At 41.8% G+C, this 18412-nt stretch overlaps 1 protein-coding gene across 6 annotated transcripts in view; it reads left to right on the plus strand.

Annotated features, from left to right (window-relative positions):
• Positions 1 to 17797, plus strand: part of zdhhc17 (zinc finger DHHC-type palmitoyltransferase 17) — a 135722-nt gene extending 117925 nt beyond the window's left edge. Inside the window, exons 12-19 of one of the 6 annotated variants that reach the window (XM_072268215.1) lie at positions 1287 to 1406; positions 2288 to 2350; positions 3413 to 3506; positions 9383 to 9466; positions 9986 to 10143; positions 13481 to 13575; positions 15856 to 16037; positions 17218 to 17797. In XM_072268215.1, the coding sequence (XP_072124316.1) occupies positions 1287 to 1406; positions 2288 to 2350; positions 3413 to 3506; positions 9383 to 9466; positions 9986 to 10143; positions 13481 to 13575; positions 15856 to 16037; positions 17218 to 17243 (822 nt within the window). In that variant the 3' untranslated portion in view covers positions 17244 to 17797. Of the gene's footprint in view, positions 1 to 1286; positions 1407 to 2287; positions 2351 to 3412; positions 3507 to 9382; positions 9467 to 9985; positions 10144 to 13480; positions 13576 to 15360; positions 16038 to 17217 lie in introns of those variants that run through there. The other 5 variants (XM_072268216.1, XM_072268218.1, XM_072268219.1 and 2 more) reach the window with 5 other exon arrangements.
• Positions 17798 to 18412: the final 615 nt, after the last annotated feature.

The following is an 18412-nucleotide window of genomic DNA, read 5'->3' on the forward strand; positions in this document are numbered from 1 at the left end:
AGCTGTTTCCAATCCTGTGCAGTGGCACCTCCATATCCAATGCAACCAGCAAGAAAGCTCTCCATGCTAGTCTTTGGTGACGTACTAAATGTCCACAGGCTACTAAACAAAAATATAGCTGTCAATGGCCTTCATTGTAATGGTACCAATATGTTGGGCCCAGGATAGATCCTCAGAGATGAGTTAACCTTCATACGGAAGTAAATTCAACATAACTTGCAAGTGCATCATACTTGAAAGGAAGCTTTTATGTAGTGCTGAGTTACAGTAATATCAATGCTGTTGCTTGCCTTGTTTCCTTTGTGTATTTTATAACATAGAATATGGAACACTACAGCACAGTACAGGCCCTTTGGCCCTCAATATGCCAAGCTTATAATGCACCCTAAGATCAATATGATCCTTTCCTCCCCTAAAGCCTTCATGTTTTTATTATCCATGTACCTATCTTAAAGAGTTTCTTAAGTGCCCCTAACGTATCTGCCTTTACCACCATCCCTGGTAGTGCATTCCACGCATCCACCAATCTCTGTTTTAAAAAAAACCTATCTCTGACATCACCCTGATACTTCCTTCCAAACACCTGAAAGTTGTGCCCCTCATTTCCACCCTAGGAATAAGTGTTTGGTTATCCACTCAATCTATGCGTTTTATCATCATCTAGGTTGTTACTAAATGGACAGATTTGTATCTATTTCTTCGAAGCATATAGAGTTTCAATATTGAGTTTACAAAATGGTGCCTGACTTGCTTTGCAAATACTCCAGCATTCATCCTGTAGCCATTTCACTTGTTGGATATTATTTTTTTCTTAAAACTTTTGAACTACATTTATTGATATGGCCATTCCGATACCTTCCTGATTCTGCTGCCATATCCTGTGTTTTCTTAATCTGTTTTTCAATGAGTTAAATTTTAAAATTCAAGTCCCAGCATTGTTCTTCCTCTTCCTACATTTTGTTATCTCTTTTATGGTCCAGGATTTCTCATTCTGTTCTCTCAAGCCTGATTTTAATTGCTCCATTATGGCAACCCCAAGTTCTGGAATTTAAGCTCATGACCGTGTGGGTTCCAAAGGCGTATGGAATAGTAGGTTAATTGGTCACATGAGTGTAATTGGGCGGTGCGAGCTCATTGAGGTGGAGGGTCCGTTACTGTGTCTCTAAATAAAAATTAACTTGCTCAGAAAAATAATCTTCAAGCTCCACCTGCTGGCCATGTCAGGTACTGTACCAGTCAGTGCTGCTGACACACCTTCTCATTGTATTTTAAATTCATGTCTATAGGGCCTGGTGTGTGAGTTTTTGCGTGTTTTGAGGATCAATATGAGATCTCCAGGCAAAATTGGCAGAGAAGGCATTGGTCGTCAAAATGACTGTAGCAGACAGACGGCAGAGAGATTCCAGGTTAAATGTTTTAAAATTTGACCCTGTCTCTCCATCTAATCTCTCCAGCCTTCCAACCCTTGAGGAACTCTGGCCTCTTCTGCTTCCATCACTCCAATTTTGGTGGTCACACTACCAGCCAATTCTTTCCTGAGCTCAAGAATTCCTGCCCCAACCTTCTTTGTTGCACTATGTTTCTTATTAACTGGTCACTCAGGGAGAACTGAAGGGTGGCATGGTAGTGTAGTGGTTAGCACAACACTTTATGGTATAGGTGACCCGGGTTTAAATCCTGCCACTGACAGTAAGGAGTCTGTACATTCTCCCTATGACAGTATGGGTTTCCTCTGGGTGCTCCGGTTTCTTCCCACTGTCTAAAGATATACCAGTTGGTAGGTTAATTGGTCATTGTAAATTGTCCCATGATTAGGCTAGAGTGGTGTGGCTTAATGGGCTAGAAGGGTCTATTCCATGCTATATCTCAATAAATTTCAAAAAAAGAATGCTTTTGACCAGAAGTTTGTACTCAACCCTCAAGGTATCCATGACTTTGTTTCAGTTATGCTCTGATTGCATTCAGTGCAGTTTTACTGTTTAAAGGTGTGGTATAAATCTTAAACAGAAGAGATTCTGTTGATGCTGGAAATACACACACAATTCTGAAGAAACTCAGCTGGTCATCCAGCATCTATGGAGAGGAATAAACAGTTGACATTCGAGCCAAGGCCCTTCATCAGGACTGGTGAAGGACCTCGGGCTGAAACTTCAGATGTTTATTATGCTGCCTGTCCTGCTGAGTTCCTCTTGCACTTTATGCATGATGTAAATGTTGTTTGATTTGGCTACAGGAATACTGTATACGTTACCATGTGATTGAGCTGACATCTACTCTTTCTTCCCAGACAATAGTGGAATTGGCTGAATCAGGCCATCTGGACCTTAGCATCTTCTGCAGCACTTGTTTGGTAAGACATGACCTTCCTTCCCATTGTAGTTTTGGCTCTGATTCCTGATTCATGTGGTAATACCAACGGGCTTTGCACATAAGGTGAAACCAGTTCTGGGTACATTTGAGAAATACAACATAAGATGTAACAGTTTGTATTTGGATTAGGTGTTAATCTTGAAATCCTAAAATGGTAATCAGTTGTGCTTTAAATTTAAATTTTTGGACATTAATTTACTTTTCAAGACCTTAAAGAAAGCAGCCTTGGCATTCGCTAGCATTCATTTGATGTCTCTGCTGCTTCCATGCGGTAGTTGAGTTACGTAGGAGGGCAAATGCAATGTTGGCATTCGTTTCAAGAGGACTAGAATATTAAAGCAAGAATGTAATAGTGAGGCTTTATAAAGGTTTGGTCAGACCACGTTTGGATATTGTGAGCAGTTTGAGACCCATATTTAGGAAAGGGTTTGCAAGCATTGGAGAGGCTCCAGAGGATGTTTGACAGAATTATCCTTGGAAGGAAAGGGTTAACATGATAGTGTTTGGAATTTCTTTGGCCAGAAGATGGTGAAACTGTGGAATTCATTGCCACAGATGGTTGTGGAGGCCACATCATTGGGTGTATTTAAAGTGGCAGTTGATAGCTTTTAATTAGTAAGAGCATCAATAGTTACAGAGAGAAGGCAGGAAAATGGGGTTGAGAAGGATACTAAATCAGCCATGCTAAATGGCAGTGCAGACTCAATGGGCCGAATTGTCTACTTCTGCTTCTGTGCCTTATGGAGAGGAAGGTAACCATTTGATGCAGATCAAAGAGCGAAGCGGAAATATTATGTGACAAAAAAACTTTATATTAGGTACATAAAACAGGAAAATGTCTGTAATATTTTCAAGGGCAATTAGGAGTAGACTAAATGGCCTGCTTCTGCTCCTGTGTGTTATAAGTTGTGCCTAAGAATTCTAAAAGCAACTGCCGTTTTTTGAGCTAGGCAGACAATCCCACCACTCAAATCAGTTTTGAGTTCCTTACTGACACCCTTTCTGTACTTTATTTCAAGTCTATTTTACGTTTCCTTCTCAGATCCAGAAACCTGTTCGATCCAAACACTGCGCCGTGTGTAACAGGTGCATTGCCAAGTTCGATCACCACTGCCCTTGGGTTGGTAACTGCGTGGGTAAGTCACACCATTCAGATTGCTTTCTAAAGCAAGAGGGGAGCATGGGCCAGTAGTCAGTTCAAAAGGCACAAACTGGATAGCTCACACCAGGCATTTTCTCTTCACCCCCTCCCATTGGGCAAAAGATACACAGAACATAGACTGTTTCAGCACAGTCCAGGCCCTTTGACTCACAATACAGACCTTTTAACTTGCCTTAAGATTAATCTAACCCTTCCCTCCCACATAGCTCTCTATTTTTCTATCATCCATGTTCCTTCCGATCTAAGAGTTTCTTGAGTGTCCCTGATGTACCTGCCTCTACCTCCACCCTTAGCAGCATGTTCCAGGCACTCAGCACTTGCAGTGTGGAGGTAAATAAAAACATATCTCTGACATCCTCCCCCCCCCCCCCCCCCCCATATTTTCCACTAATCACTTTAAATTATGCTTCCTGATATTAGCCATTTCTGCCTTGGGAAAAAGTCTCTGCCTGTTCACTTGATCTCTGCCTCGTATTGTCTTAAACACCGCTATCAAGTCCTCCTTTGCTACAAAAGCATGTAGCATGTAGACAAGGCTTTTAACCTGCTGTTATAAGACTATTGAATGGTTCACCAGTATGATGACCTTACACCTTATTGTCTACCTGCACTGCATTTTCTCTATAGATGTACACTTTATTCTGCATTCTGCTATTATTTCACTTTGTCTTGCGTCAGTGCACTGTGTAATGATCTGATCTATACGAACAGTATGCAAGCTGAGCTTTTCACTGTGCATTGGAACATGTGACAATAATAAACCAATTCCAATATCACTAAAACCATTAGGGCATTCAGCCTGACTGGAGTATGCCTTTCTTTGTGCTTCCCAGAAGCCTCATCCCAACCTATCTCATTTAAACATAAAGATTAGCTTTATTTGCCACGTATACATTGTAACATCAAAACACACACTGAAATTTATTGTTTGCATCACAGACCGACACAATTGAGGATGTGCTGGGTCAGCACGCAAGTTTTGCTATGCTTCCAACATGGCATGCCCACAACTTACTCACCCTAATTTTTGGAATGTGGAAGGAAACTGGAGGAAACTCACATAGTTATAGGGAGAACGTACAAAATCCTTGTAGGCAGCAGTGAGAATCGCTGGCACTGTAAAGCATTATGCTAACTTCTATGCTACTGTGCTACCATCTCATCCTGGTCGCATGTGTCCAAATCTTTGTTCATCTCCAGCTTCCTTATAACTGTTTCTTCACATTGGCATTCCCATCTGAATATTTCCTTGAATGTCCTTTTGGATTTCATGGACTCATGTAGCACAACCAGCATTTCATGCACCACTTCCATGCCAAAAACCAAATGCCATTTACTCTGATCCCATTTACCAACACTTGATCTGCAGCTTACTGTGCCTCGTTGATTCAAATACTTGTACCGATACTTGAAATGCTGTGACAGTCTCTACCTCAGCCACCCTCAGGCAGTGTATTCTGATTCTAATCACCCTCTGGGTGAAAATTCTTCCTCCGATCTCCTTTAAAGCTCTTGTTTCTTACCTTAAAACCATGTCCTCTACTTTTATACATTTCTGTTATGGGGAAAGTTTTCTCACTGCAATATACACAATGTGCTAGAGGAGCTCAGTGGGTCAGACAGCATCAATGGATGGGACTAAACAGTTGACATTTTATGTCAAGACTCTTCATCAGGACTACCTTTGTCTGTATCCCTTGTAACTGTACAGTTCAATCAGATGCTCCCTCGATCTCTTCTGCTTCACAGAAGAGAAACCCAAAAGATCTAGTCTTCCCTCATAACTGATGTGCTCCGTCCCAAGTAGTATATTGATGAATTTTACCTGCACTATCTCCAGTGCAATCACCTTACCCAAGCTGATCCAAACTGTGCTTAGTCTTCCAGTTTGGCCTGACCAGAAGGTATAGGAGCAATATTAGGCTATTTGGTCCATCGACTCTGCTCAACCATTAAAATCCCTCTCAACCCCATTCGCCTGCCTTCTTTCCATAACCTTTCACACCATCACTAATCAAGAACCTATCAACCTCTGCCTTAAATATGAATTCCACAGATTTACCACCCTTTGGCTAAAGAAATTCCTCCTTATCTCTATTCCAAAACGACGTGATTGTATTCAGAGTCTGTGCTGTCTGGTCATGGACTCCCCCTCTATAGGAAACATCCTCTCCATGTCTACACTATCTAGGCCTTTCAATATTCAGAAGGTTTCTATGAGATCCTCCCCTCAATCTTCTAAACTCCAACAAGTGCAGGCCCAGAGACACCAAACTGCTTTATACAGTTGCACCATAACCTTCCTGGTTAATGATGGCAAATATTTGGTAAGCCTTCTTACATCTTATCCACCTGTGCTGCTACCATCATTTTGGGATTCGAGTACTCCTTTCCTTAACACTCCTCCTTTACATTTTTTTCACATTAGTTGTTTGTCAGTTTTTGCTTACAGATAGTTTTCCCACAAACTCTATTGTATTTTCTTTATTTTCCTGTAAATGCCTGTAAGAAAATGAATCTCAAGATAGTATATGGTAACATATATACATACAGTACTTTGATAATAAATTTTAATCTGATTTTGAGCATTGCTGATAATATGGTTTGATCATTGTAAAAGGCCGGTGTTTCTGTTATCTGGAACATTGTGGATGCCTTCACAGAGCAAACAATCATCCATAAACAGTACCACCATCCTGAACAAAGGAATCCTGATAAAGGTCTCAATCCAAAGCATTGACTGTTTATTGAGTCCTGAGTTCCTGCAGCATTTTGTATGTGTCGCTCTGGAGTTCCCGTATCTGCAGAATCTCTTGTGTTTACTAACATCCTGGATCAATTGGATTATATCAGAATCAGGTGTATTATCACTGACATATAGTGTGTCATGAAATTTTTTGTTTTACAGAAGCACCACAGTACAATATATTAAAAATTACTAGGGGAGGGAGAGGGAGGGGAAGTTGCAATAAGAAATATATATATGTGTGTGTGTGTGTGTGTGTGTGTGTATATATATGTGTGTGTATATGTATATATAGAGTAGCAAGGTAGTGTTCATGGGTTCATACTGAGTGGAGTTTTGGGCTCCTTAGGTACTGGAATTGGAGAAGTTCCAGAGGAAGTTCACGAGAATGATTTTGAGAATGAAAGAGTTAACATATGAGGAGTGTTTTGATGTTTCTGGGCCTGTACTTAGTGGAACGTAAAAGAACAAGGGTTTATCTCATTGAAACCTACTGAATATTGAAAGGCCTAGAGAGAGTGTATGTGGAGAGGATCTTTCCTATAGTGGGGGAGTCTAGGACCAGAGAGCTGTGCTTAAAAATAGAGGGACATTTATTTAAAACAGAGATTGAGGAAAAATTTCTTAACCCAGAGGGTGGTGAATCTGTGGAATTCACTACCAGAGGTGACTGTGGAGGCTAAGTCATTTGGTATACTTAAGGTGGAGGTTGATAGTTTCTTGATTAATCAAAGATTTCAAAGGTTATAAGAAGAAGGCAGGAGAATAGAGTTGACACTCAATGGGCCAAATAGCCTAATACTGTTCCTGTGTCTTATGACATGTCTTGGATGGTGAGGGTCCTTAATGATGGTTGCCACCTTCTTTAGGGCATCGCCTTTTGAAGATGTCCTCGATGGTGGGGAAGGTAGTGCCTGTGACGGAGTTGGCTGAGTTTACAACCCTCTGCAGCTTTTTCCAATCCCGTCTATTGGAGCCTCCGTACCAGACGATGACTCAGCTGATTGGAATGCTCTTCGTGATACGTTCAAGTTAAATTTAATTATCAGTCAACCATACCTGAATACAGCTGAACAAAACAGCAACCCTCCAGGGCCAAGGTGTGAAACATACAAAGCACAAGGCACACAAAAAACATATGTAGCCCAAGTCCCTATGTGACATGGTGCATGGGTGCCATGGGCAATAAAAAGCAGTTCTCAGTAGTCCAAAGATGAACGCACGCACGCAATCCAGTTTGTAATACCACCAGTCGAACACTGGAGGGTAGTACCAATGAGAGAGGCCAGCCCCCAACCAAGCATAACACTGAGCTCCACTGCCTCTGGCGTCTCGTTTCCTGGACTGCAGCAAGAAGCAAGCCCACATCTTGAGGCCTAGTCCTTGCCAGAACCGAGGTCACATCAACAAACAAACAGGGAAACGAGCCTGCAGCATCTTGCATTATCAATGTCCAACAGGGCCTTGCAATTGTAAGAGAAAGGTCCATGAATATCACCCACCTTCGCGCACCAATTCTGATGCCTTCCTGTAACAGGCAGCAACATGGTCCACACCAAGTCGAGCTCCTCCACCAAAAATCAGATCACTGATACCTGCAGTACCCGAAGTTCTTAAAGTCTGGCATTGTCTTGTGATTGTAAAACAAGACATTTAAAAAAGACAAAAGCACCTTTGGTTGGCCCCCGAGAGGCTATTGTGCCCAGGTGCGTTGTCATCTTACCAGATACATCTGGAGAAATTGCCTGGAGTTTCTGGTGATGTACCAAATCTCCTCAAATTCCTAATGAAACATTACTGCTGGTGAGCCTTCTTGGTAATTGCATCTGTGTGTTACCATGTAGTGCCAGAATGGATGGGAAGTTCATTGGATTTGGACATGCAGGGATATTTGTTGTCATTCAAAAGTTAATTAAGCATTGGATTTCTAACAGGAGATTGTAAAAGAACAAATGTGTTTCCAGTTGGGAACAGACATTTTGGCTTCTCTCTACTGCTTGAATGTACCAACAGGGTCAAATAGTCATCATGGAAAATCATGGTAGCTCGTATCACAAAGAATACAATGTGGATGGCAGTTGGAACAGACTATTTGTAGACTTTCATTCCACCACTGTGACATCAAATGTATGCAAGTACTTGTCCAATGGAAATGTTTGGTACTCTTTCACGTTGCAAACTGAATAGCCATTACTTGTTAAACTCAGATTCTTAAAGAACAGAGAGGCCATTCATCCCACCATGCCTATATCAGCAACTTCCAAGAACCTTCTAGTTTAGTTCTCTCCACCTTCTTCATAGTCTCACAGTTTTCTTCGTTACAGGGAGTGCTTTTGCTGCCCAGTGCCTCCTGGTAGTTATTGAATTAGTGAAAAATCAGTAATGGTGCCCATGAGGTTATAATACAAATGTGGCAGATTTACTCATACTCTGGAAAAAGTTAGTTACTGGCCTTGCCTGGTCTGATTCCTGATCCTTCCAAAATGGTCAAGCAAGTGTCTTGTTTCCTTCGTAACTGCTACAGTGAGGTGACTCCTGACCCTGCCACCACTTTGGGATGGTTGAAGAAGGTAGCTCAATCGGAGGGGCTTCAGGGATGGCAAGTAAAACCCACAGTATATTTTAAAGTGTTTCCATGAAGTAACTGGCTATATTCTGAAATTTCAATTACAGAAGATGTTGGAATTCTGAAACAAAAATGGAGAATGTTGGAAATATTCTGCAGGTCAGGCAGCAACTGTAGAGAGAGAAACAGTTTATGTTTCAGACTGGAGTCCCTTTGTTAAAGCTGTATAATCACTATCCATATCACTGAGTAACTAACTCCATTAATCTGGCCTCACTCTATCACCCTTTGTCCTATCCATTTCTCTCTCCTCCTCTGCAACTTATAGCTACTTCACTTTTTCTCTTTTCCCGTTTGATAAAGGGTCTTCAATTTGAAACGTTGGCTCTTTGTCTCTTTTCACAGCTGCTGCCTGACCTGCTGAGTGTTTCTGTTTCTTTGTTAGGTAACTAGCATATGTTTTGGTTGTTGCTGTTTCCTGTCATCTCTTTGACCATGGATAAGCAGACTGCAGCTGACATTTCCTTCTATTTTCCAGGGGCGGGCAATCACAGATATTTCATCGGATACCTCTTCTTCTTACTGGGAATGATAATCTGGATGATTTATGGCTGTTTCTTCTGTAAGTAGAAAAGATGAGATTAGCTTTATTTGTCACATGTACATCAAAACATATAGTGAAATGCGTAGTTTGTGTCAACGATCAATATGGTCTGAGGATGTGGTGGGGGTAGCCCGCAAGTTTCACCATGCTTCCAGTGCCAACATAGCATGCCCGCAACTATTTCTCTATTATCCACATGCCTGTCTAAGAGTTTCTTAAATTTCCCTATTGTACTTGCCCCTACCATAACTTTGGCAGCATGTTCTACACATCCACCACTCTCTGTGTAAAGAACTTGTCTCTTGACATATACTAACCCTAAATCATACATCTTTGGAATGTGGGAAGAAGCCCACACAGTCATGAGGAGCGTACAAACTCCTTACATTCAGCAGTGGGAATTGAACTGATTGATGATTGCTCACACTGTAAAGCATTGCAATAACCACTATGATACCACATAGACCAATGACCAAAATCTGCCCCCGTTCCCTCAGAGCTGGGATGTTTTTATCTCCATTACCCTTTCTCCTTCAGACTGGAGCATTCACTGTGAAACCAACTACCCAAAGGAAGGACTGTGGACGTACCTAACCGAGATCGCCAGCTGCTCTCCGTGGGTGTTCTGGATGTTCCTGAACAGTCTCTTTCACTTCTTGTGGGTGGCCGTGTTACTCATGTGTCAGATGTATCAGGTAAACAGAGTTGTTTCCGGCCTGTTAAACTTGTATCTATTTAAAGTTTATTAGCGTGCGTCTCGAGAGATGTACTGAATTACTGTATTGCCATCTGTGTGATCCTATTCCTGTAAAACAGTTCTTATCTTTACTGTGTCATTAATATTCTATCCTCACAGTTAGAATCTCAATGTAAGGTTTATGGATTTTGCTTTAGCGTCACTATGTCAAAATCCAGGACCTGCTGTCTTCTTATCCTACTATTAGGGAGGAGGAACAGGAGCCTGAAGACCCACACTCAGTGTTTCAGGAACAGCATAGAACACAGAACACCACAGCACAGAACAGGCACTTTGGCCCAAAATGTTATGACAACCTTTTCTAAGATTAATAAAGGCATCCGTTACTCTTGCAAGACCATGGATCTGCGCCTGGAAAGTCTTCACTCTCCAGGGCGCAGGCCTGGGCAAGGTTGTATGGAAGACCAGCAGTTGCCCATGCTGCAAGTCTCCCCTCTTCACGACACCAATGTTGTCCAAGGGAAGGACATTAGGACCCATACAGCTTGGCACCAGTGTTGTCACAGAGCAATGTGTGATTAAGTGCCTCGTCAGGTGTAGTCCTGACAAAAGGTCTCGGCCCGAAACATCGACTGTACCTCTTCTTAGAGATGCTGCCTGGCCTGCTGCGTTCACCAGCAACTTTGATGTGTGTTGCTTGAAATTCCAGCATCTGCAGATTTCCTCGTGATCACTGTGCAAGTGTCTTCATGGTCCAACCTGCAGTGGCTGTAGATTATTTTTTCTTTATTTGAGATGCAGCCCAACAAGCCACACCACCCAGCAACTCATTGATTTAACCCTAGCCTAATCACCAGACGATTTACAATGACCAATTAACCGACTAACTGGTAGGTCTTCGTACTGTGGGAGGAAACCGGAGCACCCGAAATAAAAGTGAAGAATGTACAGACTTTCTTACCAAGGATGACGGAATTGAACTCTGAACTCCAGCATCCCAAGGTGGAATAGCTTCGCACTAACCGCTACAGTGGTGTCCTGTCCTATAAAATTATAGGTGGTACCTCCCAAGGTGACCTGATGGACCAAGGCATTTTACTTCATAAGGTCTCATGCTGAATAGAGCCAAGCAGAAAGTCACCATTATACAAAGCCAGCATTGCTTGCCAATGTTTAATTGCTCTTGACCATGAGAGAGCAAGCTTGCTTTACTTTTGCCACCAATATTTTCTCCCACTCCTCCTGCCAATCAGAGCAAGGGAACTGGAATATCGTGCAGTGAATTTACAGTCATGAATCTTGTTTTCTACTGTTTCTGGGCCCAAGCACAGCTAGTGAGAGAATCAACAGTATTGCCTGTACAGTACTTAAATAAGCTGTCTGTTAGTCCTACTCTCCAGAGTAACAGAATTAGAGAACGCTTCTGAGGACAGAGAATACAGATGCCCAAGAGCAGTGTTGTAAGGGCTGACCCTTTGAGTACACAAATATCCCAATTATTCAAGCTTAATTGTCATTCACCCATGCACACCGTACACGTGAATACAAACAGGTAGCGTTCCTCTTGGGGCCAAGGTGCAGAACACAGTACCATCAGTCACACACAGTACATAGCACATATAGTTATGATAGCAGAAAAAACATAGTTACAAATAATATATATACCTAGTCCCTGAGTGGCCTTGCCCGGCGATTGATGATGCATGAGACATTGTCTTGGAGCCACGCTTCTGCAAGAACAAGAATGCAGCAGTTGCTAATCACGCACTAGTGCAGTCATAGAGAAACGCAATCCAGCTAGACCATGTTTGATGTGCTAACTGACAATATCAGACTATTCTGCAAGCTTCCTCAAATTTGGTTACAATGTTGTAAATAACTTTGCCCATGCTTGCCTAGTTTGATGCAGGCCAGTTAACATAATCCCATTGTCTAACATCTGGTTGATGCAGTTGAGAATGTCGTATAGTCACTTCACTGTGCAAACCATTGTCACTTGAGCAGCCAGTCCTCTGTACACAGTGCAGGTGTTTGCGAAGCTGTCCTCGTAACTTCAGACTGATTACTTACGCTGAGAACTGAAGACTGGTTCTTGTTTGAATTAATATCTGCTATATTCACTTAATTCCATAACTCCTGAATAATCCCTAACACATATCACATCCACCAATCACCCTTAATTAAACCTTACACTTAATTAATGGCTTGGTTTTAAAATTCACTCTTGGAGTCACACCTCTGTCTTCGGCCCTTTCTTCAACCTCCTTGAGTTGTCTGTGCTCCTCCAGTTCTTGCCTCTTGATCATTCCTAATTTTAATCGGTCCATCATTGTCAACATACTTTCATCAGGGCCCCAAACTCTCCAAGTTTTCTGCTTAAGCTCTTCTTTCATCTGAATTTTAAAGTTCAAAGTAAATTGAACTTGAGATTAATTTTCTTGCAAGTATTTACTGGAAAAATAAAGATATACAATATAATCTACAAAAAAAATGCTTAAAAAATTGACAACCATAGTGTAGAAGACAAACTGTGCAAATTTAAAAAAATACAAAACATGAATTGCAGAGTTCCTGAAAGTGAGTCTGTTGTTTGTGGAGTTGGTCAAGAGTTGTGGTGAGTTAAGTTATCCATGCCAGTTCAGGAGCCTGATGGTGTAGCGTAATATTTGTTTCCGAACCTGGCGATGTGGGACCCAAGGTGCCTGTATCTCCTTGCCAGATAGTAGTAGTGAGAAGTGAGCATGCTGGATGGTTTGATAATGGATGCTGCTTTCTTGTGGCAGCACTCCTTGTAAATGTGCTTAGAAGTGGGGAGGGCTTTGCAAGTGAAGGCCGTGTCCACCACTTTCTGTAGCCTTTTCCGTGCCTGGGTACTGGTGTTTCCATACTAAGCCCTGATGCAACCAGTTAGGATACTCCCCACTATGCAAACCAAGGAGCTGATTATTAACTACAGGAAGAAGAAGCTGCAGGTGGAAAAATTATCCTGAAAGTCAATCACGCTCAAAAAAAATGGATATTTTTGGTCACTTATCCAAAGGACTTGAAATTCAGTCTGAGGCTTAATTTGATGTACGCAATGATGTGACTCATCAGGGGATCAGAGGTAGAGAAATTTTCCTGAAGGTCGATCACACTCATCTATTTTTCTGGTCTTGAGATTCAGTTTCTGATTTAACTTGATATACACTCTTATGTGACTGCACTGAATGTTATAGTAATGTGCAAAGATTGTTGCTTTAAGTAAGATTTGTACTCAAACTGTAGAAAGCTAAATTTTTCAGGAGCCTTCATCTTTACTGAAGTGTTAATATGTTTGTTTCTGATTGTTGAAGATCGCTTGTCTTGGGATAACTACAAATGAAAGGATGAATGCAAGACGCTACAAGCACTTTAAGGTTACAACAACCACTATTGAAAGTCCCTTCAAGTAAGTATCTGTGTGTAATGATGCCTTAATGTGCTGACCCTGCTTTATCAACTGATACTCAAATATCTGTTCACAAAAGAAATGATTCAGGTAAAGAATAATCCATTGGGGAGATACACTTAGTGGCTACTTATTAAGGACAGGAGTGGAACCTGATGTAGTCTTTTGCTGCTGTAGCCCCTCCATGTCAAGGTTCGACGTGTTGTGCATTCAGAGGTGCTCTTCTGCACACCACTATTGTGACATGTGGCTAATTCAGTTACTGTCACCCTCCTGTCAGCTGGAATCAGTCTGGCCATTCTCTGACCTCTCTCATTAATGAAATGGTTTTGCCCACAGAACAGCTGCTCACCAGATTGTATTTTTATATTTTTTTATTTTTGCACCATTCTCTGTAAACTAGAGATTGTCATGCATAAAAATCTCAGGAGATCAGCAGTTTCTGAGTTACTCAAACCACTCCTTCTTGCACCAGCAGTCATTTCACAGTCGAGGTCGCTTAGGTCACACTTTTTATGCATGGAGTTGCTGCCAAATGTTTGGCTGATAGATACTTGTATCAAAGAGCAGTTTTACAGGTGTATGTAATAAAGTGGCCACTGAGTATAAGTTGAAATCTTCAAAGTTCATTAAGGTATGGATTGGACTTCTGTAGTGTCGCAAATAATTCATCTTTTCCTCCCAGAAAAGCTGAATTGGGAGACTGTACCATTTCATAAAGATGGGAGAGATCTTCTGCATAGAGCAGTGGTATCTGAGGGATTACCTAACAGGGTTGTTGTGCACATGGCATTTGAATACATTGGGGATGGAGGGAGAGGAGACCAGAAACAGACAATCAAACAGGCGCTCCCTGGATTACAAACACACAACTAATGGTTATCCCCGACATATGAACAAGTGTCTGAGAGACCACTGGGACGGATTTGCCAGTTCTTCTGCTGGTAGGGAATGGGGCTGTTCTGTGTGATTTCTCTCCCCACCTCCTCCAAGCCATGGTAATCAGGGGCTGTGTGGAGCCATGCAGACTCACTCATTGAGTCAGTGAGGCAGGTTGGTTGTTACTCTTCCCGTACCCACTTGCTCTCCTGCCACCACTATTTCTGTAACCCTCTTCCACACAATGTTATTCATTTCTAGCCAACAAACTGTTCGGGTTACATTGCGTCTTTACAGAGAGAAACTATTCGTGTCAATGACCTTTCGTCAGGAACATCATCAGAGCTTGCACATAGCTCTGTTTTTTCTCTCACCACAGATGCTGCCTGAACTGTTGGCAATTCCACTCCTTTGCTCAATCTCTCTCTGCCCCCACCCTCCCTCTCTCTGTGGCCCACCCCATCCTCTCTCTCTCTCTCTGCCCCACTTTCGCTACCCCCATCTTGCTATCCCAACCTCATCTTGGCAGTAGAGGAGGCCATGGGCTGATATGCTGTAATGTAAATGAGAAATAGGATTAAAATGGGTGACCACTGGGAAAACCTGCCTTTTTGGCAGAGGAAACGAAGGTGCTCGGCAAAGCAGTCCTCCAATCTACGTTAGGTCTCACTGATGTAGAGGAGACCGCACCCAGAGCTCCAGGTACAGTATATGACCCAGAAAGATGGACAGGTGAAAATGGAATGGTTATGTTTAAGGGGAAGTAAATTAGTGCTCATGGAGATGAATTTAAATCAATTAGGTTGGGTTGAGATTGGTTTGCTGAAAGGCCTGCTGTGTGTATTCTGTAATCTTTAATATATTCAATCAGCTGACCTGCCTTTTTTCTTTCCTTCCCACCTCCAGCCATGGTTGCATTAGAAATATCATAGACTTCTTTGAATTTAGATGTTTTGGTCTCTTTCGCCCTGTAATAGTGGACTGGACACATCAGTATACGATAGAGTATGACCAGACATCAGGCACTGGTTATCAACTTGTGTAGCAGGAACAGGATCAGCACCTGCAGCGAATCATCTCCACAATCAACCCTTCAAACTGGTGCCTGACAAATCTCCTTCCTATTTCGTCTCTAATATCAGCAATCCAAATAACATTGCTATGAGGAGCTCCTGTTCCTGTGGTCCCCTTCTGGATCCTTTGCAAATGGAAATTAACAGGGACAGTCTTACTGCCTGTTTCTGCCACCCTTGCCTCTTGCTCTAGCACTCCATTGTGATCAAAATGTGTAATAAGCTGACGGCAGAAAGGAAATCTTTATATATACGTGTATTAAAGAAAAAGACTGCTTTTCGCCAGAATTGGTTTTTAACATAATGTTATGTTTGTTTCTGATTTTTGGAGTGGAAGCCACAATAAGTGCAAACCCTGGATTATGGCCCATTGGCTCAAGAAACAGTTGGCTGTTGACTTGCTTTGCACACCAGGAGTGCGCAGAAGTGCATCTTGTTCATTTGTGAGCTTTGGTACTTCAGATTTCATAGAGGAATATCAAAATACAATATCCACAATCATGTGCAAAGGTAAAATTTAAACCCCTTTGCCCAAGGCATTGGTTGTTTTAAGAACCTTTTCTTTCCTGTTTTAAGTCATGGTTTTAAAGATTTGGTTGATCTGTTCTGGCAGCTGAGAATGATTAGGTGTTAGCAGAAACTTGCAGGCTCTCTCTCTCTCTCCCCAAGTGCTCGCTACTGGGGAAGTCTGCTGGGCAAAAGGCAGTCCTTGGGACAGTAAGGTTCAGAGGTTCCCCCAGCGCTGTAGGCTGTGCTGACAATTGGGGGAGTCTACTGAGCTAGAGGTGGTCGTAAGTGGTCAGGGGTTTCGGAGAGGAGGGGATGAGTTTGGGGTGGGCAGTGAGGGGAAGGGAGAACATAGAGGTTGCCATCACTCATTTTCCATCACCAGCATCACGTACTCAGCATATCAGTCACACAGGTGCAAGACCGCCCACGGGCTTTGCTCTACCATCCAGTCTGAACAAAGACAGGCTGGTGCGTGGCTCACAGTGCGAGATTTATTGAGGAGATGCACCTCATCTTTTTTTTCATTATTGTGACCCAGCCTGGAGCACTATAATGTTCTCTACAACCACTTTAGGTTGAGTTAATGAATGCTTGCCTACTGCTCCCTGGAAACTTGCAAGTTTACTGAGGTACCAGGCTCAAAAACCTGTGCAAAATAATTTTATGATGAGGGGTCTCCACCCAAAATAATTTTAACCAACTTCCTTGAGCCAGTGTAAAGATTAGTTGTATGTGTACATAAATTATTTATCAACTAGTTTACCAGTGTGTATATTTGTCAGTGTTAGTTTGGAGCTGCAAACTTAATTTTCAACTCCACCAGAAGAAAAAAAAGTGTAGGAATGTAGTCCATTTGCTTCTGGTAGTTCATCGACCCACTCGATTCTCTGCATGACTGATGCTTTGCAAAAAACTAATTACATTTTTTAAAAAAGGGCAGCTCCCTAGACTGTAGGAGTTACAGTATCACGTCAGCTTACAGTGAAGTGTTCTCAGCTTTCTTCCTCCAGCAGGAAGGTCAGTGAATCTGTAAATAGTGAGTGTCCTGTGTTTGCAAAGTGCAAGACTTTTCTGGTCGCTGTTTACTTTGTAGTGGAGACCATGCATAGTTTGTGTACATCACACCATAATATCAAGAATTGCAGTATTGTAATATTAATTAACTTGAATGTCTTAACAGGTTTGGAGGGTTTGGAAATGCAGTAACCCCTTCTGAACACAGATGGTGTGTGCTGTGCTCCATGGGATATGACATTTCATTGGCAAGACTCTGAGCTTGCACACACCATTTCAGTCTTTGCCTGGTAAATCATGGAGAACAAAGACCAGGTGAAGAGTAAACGGTAATGGTTACATCACCATTCATTGCCCTTCCTGAAATGAATTGATGTCCTTCTGAGGTTGAACACTGGTATTTATCACGACCACTTTCCTTTTGTACTTTGGAATAACCCGTTACTTCACCACACTTTGAAGTCTGCAATACCTCTCCCGGCTTTTTCTTTGGTTGTGTGTGTGCGCAATAGAGTTTCATATTCACAAGTAATTCAGTTTCATGTTCCACTAATAATAGAAGAAGCACTACATTTCTGCAGATTGTGAATACTTTTTTGTTTTTGTATGACATTATTTATAACTGTGCCAAGTGTTATTTTGCTACTATTTGGTCCCTTTCTGTACAATGTGGAGAACAAAATATAGGACTGTAATATGCTCAAATTAAAAAAACTGTTCATACAAAAACTGGTTTGGTTTGTCAAATTTTGTAAATTATTGAACGTAATAAACAAGAGTCGTTTGCTGTTTATCTCAATTAACAATAAGTTGCTATTTTAGGGTATTTTACTGTCTGCGTTGTTACAAGTTGGAATTTCTACACAGTTATTAAATGTTGGTAATTTTTAATTGTTCTACAACCCCAAGGAAGTTTGGAAGAATAGACCAACCTTCAGCTGGTGTTTTACACCCAGTGGTTGATGACAACCAGAATAGTTTTGAACCTGTCATCCTGATGATAACTCTGGCTTCCCCCGGCTTCAGGCTTCCATGGTCCTGAAGGTGACAGTTTCTTGTAGGCTGGTCTATAAAAGCAGGAGAATCCCTCCTCACCTATTAGCCACCTGTTACACCAGCCATCGTTGACTAGAGTTGGCGATCTCTGTCTCTGGGTTTGTAATTACTCTGGCGGTAGAGCTTGTCTGCTGTTTTAAACTTGAACATGTTAACCAAAATCTACCTGAATAGTCCAAATAAGTCATTCAACTAAAAACCCACCAATAAGCCAAAGAGTGTGGTAATCAATTAGGTAAGTTACTGATTTAACAGCCAGAGTTGTTCAACAATGGGGAATTTAAATTCAAGTAAATATTTTGAAT

This window comes from Mobula birostris, chromosome 9 (assembly GCF_030028105.1).
Source record: "Mobula birostris isolate sMobBir1 chromosome 9, sMobBir1.hap1, whole genome shotgun sequence".
Lineage (NCBI taxonomy): Eukaryota > Metazoa > Chordata > Chondrichthyes > Myliobatiformes > Myliobatidae > Mobula > Mobula birostris.